The sequence below is a fragment of the Agelaius tricolor genome, unplaced genomic scaffold (genome assembly GCF_023055355.1).
Source record: "Agelaius tricolor isolate 1412-34295 unplaced genomic scaffold, bAgeTri1.0.p SCAF_1, whole genome shotgun sequence".
NCBI lineage: Eukaryota > Metazoa > Chordata > Aves > Passeriformes > Icteridae > Agelaius > Agelaius tricolor.
Genome location: NW_027269261.1, coordinates 70,846,446 through 70,861,200, shown reverse-complemented (window position 1 = coordinate 70,861,200; position 14,755 = coordinate 70,846,446). Strand labels below are relative to the sequence as shown.

At 35.8% G+C, this 14,755-nt stretch overlaps 1 protein-coding gene across 2 annotated transcripts in view; it reads right to left on the bottom strand.

Moving 5' to 3' along the window:
• Positions 1–14,755, bottom strand: part of SEC63 (SEC63 homolog, protein translocation regulator) — a 53,222-nt gene that overhangs the window by 11,294 nt on the left and 27,173 nt on the right. For both annotated transcript variants that reach the window (XM_071439319.1, XM_071439311.1), the window contains exons 8-13: positions 14,354–14,462; positions 11,822–11,916; positions 9,149–9,281; positions 7,882–7,974; positions 3,039–3,193; positions 1,173–1,320 (exon numbers count right to left, since the gene is read on the bottom strand). In XM_071439319.1, coding sequence (XP_071295420.1) covers positions 1,173–1,320; positions 3,039–3,193; positions 7,882–7,974; positions 9,149–9,281; positions 11,822–11,916; positions 14,354–14,462 — 733 coding nt within the window. The remainder of the gene's footprint in view (positions 1–1,172; positions 1,321–3,038; positions 3,194–7,881; positions 7,975–9,148; positions 9,282–11,821; positions 11,917–14,353; positions 14,463–14,755) is intronic.

The window sequence follows — 14,755 nt, the reverse complement described above, 5'->3', positions numbered from 1 at the left end:
AGGTAGGAGAGGAATAGAGTTTTATTCCAGTGTAGACATTTTATTTATTCCCCTCTAGTCCCTCCCTGTGAAAGCAGTTTTACTATTCAGTTGTCTTAGATATATATTTTATATAATGGCAATACTGAGCTACACAGAAAAGCATCTGCACGGTTTAATCCTTCACACCACACTTGAGTGCAGCTGTGTGACAAATGAAGACTGCAGGCAGGAAAACATTGGTAATAATATGGGGAGGTACTTCAAGATTGAATTTTAAGCAGATTAACAAGACTGTATACAAACCTAAGCTACAACAACATACAATTTTCTGGTTTTTTTGTTAAAAAAAATAAAATAAACAACACAAATAACATTCAGAAACACCAAAATTAGCAGACATTTGCTTCCTTAACAGATATTTCTTCTAACATTTGCTTCTCACAGGGGACTACATATAAGCCAAATTACAATCAGGCTCCCCAAACAAAGCATAACACATTTTGAATGCAATCATTGCTATCACAATGAAAATATAAACCAGAAACAAGAATTAGAACAGACTTTCAGATATCACACATTTACTAGCACTAATCTTCTACAAAGAAAAGGAGACCGCAGAACCCATTCAGTTCCCACTGCAAAGTCTGTCTAATAGGAATTGCTTACAATACCCCAAATCTTCAGAGAGGAGAGCATTATACATTCACTGAAATAGTGCACACAAAACATAGCAAAGCATAGCTTGAACAAATTCTACCAGATATAAAAAGCAGGATTATCACAAAGGAACCCCAGAGGAACCTCACAAATGCTAAGGAAAGGAACCTGTATGCTGAAGAAAGCTGAGCATAAATTCTGGAATAAGTGTAACTGTTTAAGATAGCTAATAAAAGTGGTATTTCAACCAAAATTCCACATCACTCATGAAATATTAAAACTGAAAGACAAAATTTCAGCTAAGCTCCTGTATGAGAAACTACTGCTGGCTTGGGAATACATGGAATGTTTCAATGTATTTTATCTCCTCAGACTGTATCTCCCATATACAAGAAGCCACCCCTTCAAAGAAGCATGTAATTTCCAGGTCACATAGTGAGTTGTGTTTCAGCATCCTCCAAAAGCTTACTGCCAGCAGACTATCAAAATGTCAGAAGAGTGACATACACAGAACAAAAGGACCTCCCACTCACCCTGTGGTTTTATATCCATAGTAACATATGGAAAGCTGCCAAGGACAGCCATAACTTCTTCGTATTTCTTATCTTCTAGAAAGTGCAGTAAATTGCGACGATCTGAGCCTTTCAAACTCACCAAATCCTGAATACTTTTGATTTTATACTGAAAAAAAGAAGAAAGGAAGTCCCATGGTAGCACAGAACATAGCCCATAAATCAGCTCTTCATAATACATGACTGTTGCCACATTACTAATACATACACACCATTACATTTGTTCTTATAAAAAAACCCACACTTTGGAAACTAGCAAGCATATGTTTCAAGAAACAATAAACCAAAGAGGTTGCACTCAAACCTACTAAACAGAACTGCTTTGAACACTGGTGTGTTCCTCACTATGTCACCCCTTAGAAATGGTTGTTTATAGTTTCTTATAAAATTGTTATTTCAGCCAGGTTTTTCAGAAAGTTGAGCTAAGAAATCTTACTAATAAGGTTTTTATTTAGATAGAATACCTAAGGGCTTCCAGATTTACATTAGCAGAATCAACCAAATACAAGTTTAGGGGTTTTTTTGGTACTGAACTGCCCACAAATCTAAATCCACTCCTAAGATTTGCAGAGCAGAGCTAGAAGGCTAAAACAAACACAAATTTTTACCTCACCATTATAAATGCATGTACTTTACTAAAAACAATTTAATGCATCCAGGTAGACTGATCATACTGCCAATCTAGAGCACTGTATTTTTGAAGAACTCAACACATGTGATCCTGTGAAAGTAGCCTAAAAAACTGGGATTTTCCCACGCTTTCAGAGCAAACAGAGGTGGGATTATAACATAGCCAAATTATTTGTTTTTCACTTAGCTACAATGCACATGTCAAAAAATACATCTAAAATTGCTTATTTCCTCATCTGTTCCCTGTAGTTTAAGGCTAGATTTAAAAAGTAAGTCTTTAATGATACCTCTAAGAGAATATTTTACTTCATCCAAAGGATATGACTACTTGAATATTTCATGAACAAGCATCTTCAGAGAGGATTAAAAAAATGCAATACCTAAGAATTCTTAGTCTTGACACTAACACAGAAGCATTTAAACACCCCCTAAGGCAGTAGTTAAAGTGAAACAAAAATTCCATCAGATAAAAAGAATATTTTCAAGATTCATCCAAATTACCCACTGTAATAAAACTATCAGAAAAGTTAAGATTCCAGTAGAAGCAAGGGGCTGTTTCTGGCATTCCCAGAAGATACACTAGACTCAAGCAGGTTGAAATGCAGAGACAATTGGTGAAACAGAGTGAAGAAACACATGCAGATATTGAGACAAGACTATTCTTTTTCATCCGTAAATTCTAGAAATCCCAACAGTTACCCAGCTACATTAGGTAGCAAAAGCTTTATGAGACACACTTTTTCACACAAAGGATCACAAAACCTGAAATGCCTCCCACAGTAAATGATTTTTTTTCCTTTTATGAACTCCTCTGTCTAAGCTTCCAAATATTTTCTACCAAAGTACATTAAGAACAATGTAAAGTCAAACAAGCCCCCAGCCCCCCCCACCCCCCCCCCCCCCCCCCCCCCCAACAAAAAAAAAGTCCCAGTAGGATATTCCAGACACGTTCTGGAAGAGTATTAAATAGATATTAACAGATCCCTGATCCTAATTCCCACCTCCTAACTGAGATGGAATTTTCAAAAACCAAAAGCAGCCAGAACATCTAGGAAGTATTGTATTGAGTTCCTTAAAAATAAATCTATTTTTATGCTCTTAGTTAATTCATGGCCTTGCTTCCTTAGCCACAAATAGGTAAAAGAAGTAGCATATCGCATTTTAAGAGGTTACCAAGTATCATTTGTATTTTTATACCTTTTTATGATTGGAAACTCTTCTCAGATTGTCCTCTTCAATGTGAGGCAGCTGTAAAAGGGGAGACTTGAACTGCTGAAGTCCCTGGACTGTCATCTGGGAAAGCTTCATACAATTTTCCAAAGATCCCAAAGATGGAGCACGGAACTCCCTTTCTTGGGGAGAATGAAACAAACAACATAATTTTTAATTTTTTTTCTTCTTATACTTTTCTAATGTATACTTGTATTACAGAAAACCTTACTTCCAGTCCACCAAGCAAAAGAAAGAGACATCTTAAAATGTTCAGTATAATTAACTAGGCAGACTTTTTACTCTCACTCCAGCCACACAGAACAGCAGACATTTTCCTCCCTCTATTTAGGATGTCACAGCTGAACACTAATATTGTCTGAGGGAACACTGCACAATGTATCTATGTAATTATTATAGACAAAAATTTCACCAATTCAGTTTTAAAAAATGCAGCATCAAAACAAACTTATTTTATATTTGTATGTTTTATGTATGTGTGTGTGTATAACATGTTTATTGTATCATTTATTATAATTTATCATGAAATATTAATCTTTTACAATACATTATTTATAATATTTCCATCTTCAGAAACGAGCATATACGTAGCAGCCTATCACATGCAAGAAGAAAACTATATAATTGAAGCCAAGCAGAGCATATTATTTTATGTTAGAAGACAGTAAGGAGAGCTGTAAGAATATCAAATGCATCACTTATTTATAAATAAACTTATTGGTTAAAAGGGGTGTCTATTTGACTTTTCTTATAGAAATTACCTATCATTTTTTTCATATTTTAATGTACAAAAATACCTACACTCATAATTAAAATTATTATAAAGTACACAAGGAGAAATAAGTCTTAGCCAGAACAGAGCAAAAGAAAACAAAAAACAAAAAACCTCACTTAGCAATTATTAATACTCAACACATCTGCAAAGAAATGAAAAAGCAAAGCAGACACAAACTGCAATATAACTTTGTATGACAACCATTCATTCATAAACAAAAACTTCTCATAAACCCTGTTTAGAGAACTCATTTCAGATCACTTCTTATCTTGCTGCAGATTCTAAGGAGCTATGAGGGCATAGTAACTGCACATGGTAGATCACCGTTCCCTCTGCTTCAGCTGCCCCTCTGCTCTTCAAATTGTCTTTCTTCACTAATTATACCTAGCTACAAATTACACCAAGATATAAATATCATCAGCTATCAAATCAAATTACATGGAAGGACATGTGACAATTATATGCAATGCAAAGAGAAATATACCATAAAAATGGAACTACCTGGCTAGACACACAGGTAACTAAGAAAGATGTAACTGTGACCTTTAAAAAAAAATAGTAATGGAAAGATTAATGTCCCAACCAAGTAACACTACATTTACTTTCCATCTTTCTCAGCTTCCACTTCCCCTGTAATTTTTTTGGCTGCTGCTGCTAAGGAAAGTCACAGGACTTTTTTTTTTTAAGTTAAAAAAACACACTGCAAACCAAGTCAATAAAAGAATCCTAAATAATCTCTGACAAACTGTCTTTTGCAGGAAATTCACCTAGAGCTTTGAGACTACAGAGCACTAGTCAGAGTAGAAAATATTCTCTTTTTTAAAGGACTGACTCATCATCCATATGACAGTAGAAAAATATTTTAAAGTTGGAAAGTATAATCTTGGTTTCCTGAGAAGAACACAGGTCTTTATGTTCCCTGAGAGTGGACTTGAGGACACCATAGCTTTTAACATCCCCCAAATGCCCCTACCATAAAATTAATGCCATTTCTGTACCTGTTTTGACAGCTTCTGATTGTCAAATTGCACAATGCAATACGACCTTTAATGTAAGGTTATTAAATTGACCAAAAATAAAGAATCATAGAATAGTTGGCATTGAGCTCAAATATCATCTAGTTCCAACCCCCTGCCTTGGGTAGGGACACCTTCCACTAGACCAAGTTGCTCAAAGTCTCATCCAAACTAGCCTTGAACACTTCCAAGGATGGGGCATCCAAAGCTTCTCTGCCTCCCCACCCTCACAAGCAGTGTTTCTTATCCAAAACCACCCTCTTTCAGTTTCAACCCACCATATGACATTGAAGTAGTCAATCCCAAATGTAAATGCAAATTTTAGTTGCTTGGCAAGGACTGGCATACAACTGGGTCAAACCACAACCTCTTCATTACACTGCAGCTTCCAACCTGAATTAAAGAATGTGCTTTGACTGGACAGCTGAACACATGCCTAACTTCTGCAGGCACTTACTGGAGCACATCCCATGTTTTTGGCAGCAAACACCTCACTTGGCAAGGCAGCTATCTACTAATCATATTTAAGGATGATCTCCAGGAAGCCATGAAAATAATTTACACCTGCTGGTTCTCAGGTATCAGCTCAATAGCCCCAGAACAATGGATGCAAGCAATGGATGCCACAAAGCAAAGCAAAGCAAAGTGCCAAGCTTGAGAAGATTCCTATCAAGTGTCTTTCTCCAAAAGACCTTATTACAAGGTAAGCATAAATTGCTGTAGACATTTTTAAGCTCCTAATAGTAACAAAAACATTTCAGAATATTTGAAAGACAGGAATGCAGCACAAAATGAGACTTCACATGCCACTATCAATTTAGGTTTCACAAAGTATGATTTGTCCCCAAAATATTTCTTTAGATAGTATTAACACATGCCATTGCCTTTGTACATTCATAGAGCCAGGACTGATGAAAATCTATGACTAATTGGAGCATGTGATCCTTTTATGTACTGTGTCAAGTTAGATCTAAGTGAAAATTAGAACTAGCCCCAAAACCAACTGCAGTTAAGTTTTAAGTCACTTAAAATTATGGTGACAAATATAAACTTAAGCAAAGCAGTTTCTTAAAAATTTCAATACCTAAGTTCAATTTTATTCATCTTAAAAAAACACAACACAAAACCAAACCAATGCCACCTTTACATTTTCCAGTTGTTTCCCAGGGCAACCCAGTTCTCTCTGCAGGCACAGTCATCAAAAACAGAGTCAATGCATTAGATTTGCTAAATAAATAGTAAGATGTAAAAGCAGTGACTTCACTTTAGACCAAAGACTGTTGGGTACCACCTTCTCTTTAACACCATGTGCTGAGAGCACTGGCATGGAAGCAAGAGGAAATGTTTGACTGTTTGGTACAAATTTCTGGCTACCATCACTTTCAAACTTTGGAAATAATTTTAAGAAAAGCTGTTACAGAAACACCAGACAAGTCCTCAACTATATCTATGATACATACCTACTTTTTTCCTAAATCTAGGGAAATCATTTCTACTGTATGTAATGATAGATATGTCATTATTAAATTCTCTTCAGCTTTCACAAACTGATTGAGGCCAGAAGAGATAATGATAATCCCTGGAAATTAGTGGTAGAGATTGTTCAGATTTGGTTTATAAATAACCATTTTACATGCTAATAGAAAATTAGTTTACACCACTGTATTTCAAAATACTGTCTCCTTTTATTTTAATTTAAGTTAAAATCTAAAGTTCTGGGAACTTGAGAGCAACTTATTAAGAACAATGCATCTATAAATATTTATTTTACTGTCAAATTAAGAAAGTATGTCTGTGTATATTCAGAACTAGAGGAAAAGAATACAGCTACCTGAAGGTCATTTAGGTTGCGAAGTATATAATGCACTCTGTTCAGTATCTTATTTCAGCTTTTACAAGAAGTACTGTAAGTGTTTCTCATTTTTCAAAGACTTCCAGTTCTGTTGCATAAAAAAAGCTTCTGCCTGTGTTATTTTGGTTTCATTTTGCACAAAAGAAAACAACTATTTGCTAGTTGACTAATACACACATTTTTAGATGGCCTATGTATATTTCAGAGCTTTGAAGTACTTTACAGTATCACAGAGGTTCAGGTATTTTTTATCAACACTATCCAAATTTAAAGAAAAAATAATCTAAGGTAGCACACAACATCCTTATCTGCTCACATCCCCTCTCACACTTTATTTTGTAATGGAGCACAATTTCCAGCACCACTTGGCATAGTTCTTGGAAATATCTTTCCCAAAACCATTCTTACTAGGAGGCTATCAATGCTCATTAAAGGAGTTTTGGTCTAGTGAAGATCAACCAGTAATTATTGTTTGATAACAAAAAAAGAGTGACCAGTTTGACATAAAAAAATGCCTCGATTATGTTTGGTGCAAAAAAGTAATGATATCCAAGTCTTTGCTTCCTTACACTGCAAGGAATCATCTTCTGAGTAACTGCCTGTTTTACAGTGGAAAAAAATGCTTAAATATTATATTTCAATTGAATTATAATTTCTATGGCAAGACATACAGCTAAGCACCTGCCCCTACAACTTCAGAATAAAACTACATAGCAGGCTAAAGAACATAGAATTGTGATATGGAGAAATATGAGCAAAATACAAAGAAATAATGGCAAAGAAATTATCTAAAAATACAAGAGGCACTCATAACAGGAGAGAAAAAATTGTAGAAGTGCAAATGGAAAGAACACAAGTCTTGCACTAAATGCTTTGCTACTGAAAATGAACCACACCTTCAAAAAAAGGTTTTCAATTGCAGTTAAGGAGAAACTTTAATTGCAAAAATTAGGCAGGACACAGACTCAGGATTTCAGAGCAGAGCTTGGCAGCAGCAGCATTTCAACCCTCAAAATAGAGAATTCTCTCATTACAAAAAGAGCAGCAGTGCATTTAGGCATTTCCAAATATCACAGGTTAAGTCTCCCACAAGAACCAAAGACTTTATGAAGTATCACAGTGAAGAAACATATTTACTGGTTTTAATTATACAGTTTCTTTTCTTACCTTCCCTGCTTCGAGCCATTATTATTAGTTGGCAGATCACATTAATCATTTCTTGAAGTAGTGCAGGACTCTTCTTAAGGATAAACTGCTGATCTGCAAGATGCAACTGGCTGCAATTATGCTGTACTACTTTTAGGAAAAACAATCAGTTTACATAAACTGGACCATTTAATGGCATGGTCTTCACTGCTATTCATTCTTGTGTTATGAAAAAATGCCACTTTATTCTCACTGACATATTTAAAAAACTAGGAAAATGAAAGTGCTAAGAGTAAACAAATTTTGTATACCAGCTCCCACACCAAATGAAACAGAATTTATTAGATCCATCTAAAAAGAAGTAACAGGATAACAAAGACAATTTACCAGTCATATTAAAAATCACATTCTTTAGGTAATCACAGGTTAAAACCAGGATTTTTAATTTTAAGTGAAACACCAGTTTTGCAAAAAAAACATGATTTGCAATGCGTCAACTTTTTTTGAATGCAGTTCTGTGAAATTCTAAGTACAAACAGTAACTAAGGAAAAGAAAGATGATATATTTTTCATGACTTTTTAAAACTGATTATTTTTCTTCTAAAAGGAACTGAAAAATTTGAAGCAAAGCATTTTCCCTGGTTTGTTGCTTTGTGTTTGTTTTTTTTAAATTTCCATTAAAATGTAGAACATCTGAACTTTGCTGGTCAGCCTGGAACTATGGCTTTCATGGATGAAACTTAAGAAATGCATTTAGAAACACTTTGGTTTCAATATTTAAAAGTATTAAAAATTCCAAAACACACACCAAAGCTCACAGGTAACTGATATTTAAAGTTCTAATCTTGTCATCTTTACTTCATATAGTGGGCTAAAAACCTCCAAAAATAAATACACATGGAAATGCTATAGAGATCAAGATTATGCTGATCTTGGATTTCTTTGCTCTGAAAAGCAAATATACTTCATGTTTAACTTTTTATTCTATTACAAAAATCAAAAACAATTTATCTAAGCTATATTTGCAGCCAAAAGCTTAAAAGAGTAAAATATCAGTATTGCAGGGCTGTCAGGAGAGTGAGGAAATGCTGAATAAATGCTCTAAAGGGCCGTTAAAGTTGAAAAACCAAGCGGCTTGCATAGAGACTATTGAGCAGAGATCCATTCAACTCTTTATAGGATAAGAATCAAAAGTACTGCAGCATTCAGCAATGCTTGCATCATAATAATAATAATGCAGCATCTTGCTCTGTTTCCAGGTATAACCGATTAGGGGAGAAGCCATTACCTTCTTCAAGGACCTCAGGAACTTGCATCCGGGCAAGATGGGTCAACAGCAGAACTCTGGCCTTCAGACTGTAAGGGTAGGTGAGAGGAGGCTCATTCTTCTTTAAGTTTATGCCACCAATTTCTCTGATTAGCTAAAATAAAACAGTTAAACAGGTATTTTATTGCAAAATACAAGCAAATACAGGAGAAGAGTTCACAAGGGAAAAAAAAGCATGCTCACAAAAGTAAGAGTTTAAGTAACTTTTTCCTTGGAAATTTCTGTAGAGATGAACATTAGCCATTTTTATTCAAAACCCAGCTCAAAAAAGTTTAAAAGTGTCTTTATAAATCTTTTTTCAATGTGCAAAGGGGTGGTTGCAAAGATTTGCATGCAATAAACTTGTCTTATGTAGTATTAAGTAAATTTGTATTGACAGAAATATTTTTAATATCTGATTTTATTGCCAAGGTTTACTAGATTCCACCATATTTCTAAGGCACTGAACTTAATATGCACAAGCAACAGCATCCCCTTGAGACGTTTCCCCCATCTAAGACACAGCAAATAACTTCAGGTAAAACAGGTAGGAGGTTTACAAGCCTGAAATCCCTGGTAGGCTGAAGATCAAGTATTTTAACTTCTTATAAACCACACCATCTTGAAAAAAACAGTGTTCTTTACTCAGGATGACCTTTCCTGTTCCCCACAGGACCAAGAGCCACAGCACAAACAGGTCTGAGTAACAGTAGCTCAGATAAAGTAGCATTAGTACATGGCCCAGAAGCTTCACTTTTTAAGCTCAAAAAGACAAAAAGAGAACTTTGGGTATCAACAGCTAAGCTACACCAACCAGTCTTTCCCCACACTTGAAAAAAAGATCTGACTCTGCTTATAAGAAACTTGTAAGAAGCTTCTTATAAGCACATCCTGGTGTAACCCCAGATCAAGAGCAGTAAAAGTTAGAAAAGAGGATTTTGTGAAAAATGGGAACGATGATCATGGCCCCAAAAGCAGGATACCCTAGCAGAAATTATTAGCAATACCCTTCTGTGTTGATGCTTCAGTGAATTGTTCTGCCATATAGTCAGAAAAAAACACAGATGACACTGAGTACTGGACCTTTAGAAAGGGAACAAAATGTCATAAAATGCGAAGTCATGCACTTGCATACTAACAAGAACAGCAGCTCGAAGATGGGAACCTGTTAGCTGGAAAACAAAGATGGGGAAATTCTGAAAATTTACTGATCCCCCTCCAGTTGTACTAAACCACCATATAAAACAGCTGCGGAAAAGGTTATGCTGAAAGTCATTCCTGCAGAAATACAGGAACAGTAGTGCCACCAACTAAGGCACTGTTAAGACTTAACATAGAATGCTGTGGACAATTCTAAGCAGATAAAAAATAATGTAAAATTTAGAAATCTATCAGCTGGGAACAGTACCCTGTTCAGTACACAGCAGGAGAAGCAAAATGAGACTTTTTGGAAAAGAAAGAATGAAAGACAGCAGTTTTTATAGTTTAGCAAAATAAAGACAAAAAGATGACTAATGGGCTATTGCTTGTGTCTACAGATGCATAAGGATATACATAAGAATAGTTTAGACTCCAGAATAGTGATGATAAAAATTGGATACAAATTGGTCACAAACAAGACTCCTAATCACTAGAACAGCAAGTTCTGGAACAGCTTCTCAGCAGGATATGGTTACAGAAGGCTTGACTGCTTTTTAAATAATGAATGATTAAATGTAAAAGGCCTTGCAGAATGCCAGTGCTGGCAACAGCATGGATAAAAGAACCACTGCTCAAGGTCTTTTCCAGCCTTTTGCTCTCAGTGCTGAAAACCCCCACTTTACTGCAATTCCATCTTCTACTCAAAGCCCACAACAGGATAAAGAATTTGTAAAAGAGACAAAGACAATTAAGTAAAAGAAAATAGACTGACTCTTACATTTAGGTCACATTCAAAACATGAAAACTCAACTGTGCGCATGCAAAGGTTAAATCTGTGAGACTATTTCCTCCTCTTTTTGCCAACTCAAAACATTTTTATTGGAGCATTTTGTATACTATGTTTTAAACTTCTTAAACCAAAGCATTAGTTTCTGATAAATAAGACTTTCAAATACTCTGCTAGTAAAAATTACTTGCCACAGTATGCATTTATGGCATCTCTGATGTCACTGGAAACACTGAACGGAAATGAATATAAAAGGTAATCAGAGGGGAACAGATATTCACAGAGGAATCTCCATGATATTTAAAGACATTACTAATTCAGACATCAGATAATAATTTTATTTTACTGGCAACACACTCAACCAGATTTGTGTTAACAATTTAAAAGAACATCAAATGGTGATCACCTCTTTATGTCAATTCTCAAAATTTTTAAGGAGTAACACTGTAATTTCCTATTTACTTTACCCCTCCCTAAAAGTCCAATACAGCAGCCTATATACTAAACCAATTCAATTTAAAATAAGCATTAGCATCATTAATGCTATCTTTTCTTTTAAAAAAGTTTAAATCAAGTCTAGCTTCCAACTCCTATTTCTGAAGGGATACAGTTGCCTCACTACAAAGTTAATGCCTGAAGAACTTGAATTCTGTCAGCTGGTCCCCCAGAAGCATCACCTCCCTCTTCCCTTGACGGGGTCAGTTAAAACACCTCTGGACATGACTGACCTGAGGTATCTGAATGTTGTCTGCTGGTCTGCTCGTCGCATCTTTGTTGTACTGAGGATCAAATTCAGATGCCCCTGCTAAAACCATGATAAGCCCTGCAAAGATAATTGGAGTCAGACAAAGAAAATGTCAACATCCTAAGCCACCAACTGATTTCTTCAGAACCTTCAGCCATAAAACTTATTTCTGTTCCTGCCTCAACAACCATGAATATCCATGTCCTCTACTTAATGGATCGGTTACTACTGCCACAGGGCAAGGAGGCAGGAATCAATGTCTGGCACAAAACAAAAGAGATGATTCAAGGCTCAGTTTCGCATGGTATGAAGCCCGGCATTTGACACTTAATGTCTTGAAAAGAACATAATTAGACTTCATTAGGACTAGCAGACATCACTGCACAGCAGTTTGACTACTTCTGCATGCTCACAGAATCATTCCTCTCAGCAGCCCACATGCCTGCAGCAGTACCACAATGTGTATGGAAGAGGGAGGCAGGAAGGATAAAATTTCAGCTCCATTTTCTGCTCAGTCAGCATTGAAAATTCACCAAAAAAATTACTGTAATTATGAGAAAAGCAGTCCAATAAATAATCCTACAAACAAATTGCACAAAGATGATGGACCACTCTATTCTTAATGTGATTAGGAAAATCCATGTTACCACAAAATATTCTGTAGTGTAATTAAAATGAAAGCCCTAGACAACTGGATATTTTAGTCCCATTGTGAGCTTCCTGCTCATGAACATACCAGACCCCTCAGCCACAGACAATCAGAGAGAGCTCACACAATCATTTGCTCTAGTTAAAATAACTTTTTTAGCAGTAGTTACTCAAGCTTCCTTCTTATATTTTGAGCAAGTGCTTTTATGAGCAAGTCAAAGTTATTTTTGCCTACCTGCAGTGCCCAGTGAATTCAGACTAGTAACAATGAGTCAAGTTCCCTGAGCACCAATTTTCATTTCCATGCTCAATTATCTATTCACTTCCTCAACACAGTATATTGAAGACTTTCAGATGACTATAAATATCTTCCCATTATTTAAAATCAACAACTGAAAATCTCCAGGAAAGGAGATTCTGAAAGTTTGTTTGTTCTGAAGCTTGAAAAAATACCTTAAAACAAGGCAAGCCATGCAGATTTATCTCATCATTTTCCTAGCCTGGTTTGATTACATTTGCTGGCACTGATATACCACACCACAGTGGAATTCACAACCAAGCAAAAGCCTTACCTGATCACTGTGTGGTTTGTCTAAGCCACCTCAGCTGCACCTCAGTTTTCATTCAGACTGCACTACAGACCTCAGTAGAAAAAACTGACCTGCCTCTGATCCTGAAACTACCTAAAAGTGTCAAGTCCTTAAATAAGGCCACTTAAACCTAGAGTTCACTTTTCAACCAATCTTCAGGAGGGACAAGGCAAGCCTCAAAGCTGGGTTCTAAGCAAGATTCAATATGAAACAAATTATTGTTATAAACAAGTCTGAAAAAATAAAGTGATCTCCCTAAACTTCTAAAGTCTCACCTACTCTCTCTTTTCTCACCTAGCTGGAGATAGAAAAAAGCGTAAGAGTGAGACAAAAGAGTATAAAACAGTCTGAATTAATCCCACACACATGTGTCCTGTGAATCAAAGGGTAACATCTTTCCATACTCTTATGCCCTACACCACTTGGATGATCTGCAAAGCATTTCTGCTCTGTAGGACAAGGATGGATCAGGAGCAGATTTCAGCAATCTTCCAGCAAATTTAAAGCAAAAAACAGTGCAATTCAAAGAAGTAAGAAAATATATTTATTAATCCTTTTTTAGAAGGTTTTGGGGTTCCTCTATTCTGTTTTTCAATTGCTCTGAGCATTCAATCGAGTTAAATCCTATCTAGAACTAAGTAGTACTGTGGCAATTCCTCAGGGTCATTCCAGTCTCCAAACTGTAAGATACAATTTTGCAGCAACAAAGTACACCTACAGTTTTCTCCAAAAAAATGGGAGGGAGTCCTTTAAAATCAGGGAGTAGACAAGAAAAGGAAGCATATTGAAAGCTACAAACAAGTAACAAAGTAACATAAAATTGATAGCAATTTTTTAACAGAAATTTAGCTTTCTATTCTAACATCTAAAAACAAGAAAGGCTATTGCATTCTTTATGCATACAAAAATTTTATGAAGCCCCTAAAAATTCCAAAGCTAGTTTTTTTACACTAACAGAAGAAAACACACAGAGGTCTGCCCCTACTGGCAACTGAGGGCTACAGGCAGGTCAGCATGTTTTTCCCAACATACAATACCCCTTTTTCTTTTTTTTTTTTTTTTCATGTATAGATAGACATAAATATATCCCTCTACCAAACATTTACTTTTTACAGAGTATTCTTCACTTGCAACAGAATTAAGTGTTAAAAACACTCTAAAGAAAGCAGAAGCATTACTTTTAGCTAATGAAGGCCTATAAAATAGAAGTAATTTAATGTCAGCAGACTGACACTTCCAGAGGAACACACCTACAGCTGAAGATGCCTTATACTTACGTTTCATGTCCATGTTCCGGGTTTTATAGACAAAGTATGTATATATTTGAGTTGTCCGAATGAGAATCTGATCTCCACTGTATCGTATTGATCGGTACCACCAGGAACCCTGAAATATTCAACAGGAACAGACTGATGTCAGCTACAAGGAAGCATCAAAACAGCCATACTGCATGACCTCGTGTCTGTCAACAACCAGGTAACTCAGCCCAACTGATATCATGTATGTTGAGGTGAACTGAATTTCAAAAAGGAGAGGGGAACAAAAATATATTGCTGACACAAACTTTAAAAGCACACTGATAAATTCATCTGAGAGAATCTAACATTAAACATTTTTAAATGACCTCTAGCCTAGAGACATTTTCCCCAGCACAAACACCTGCACACATATACATTGCT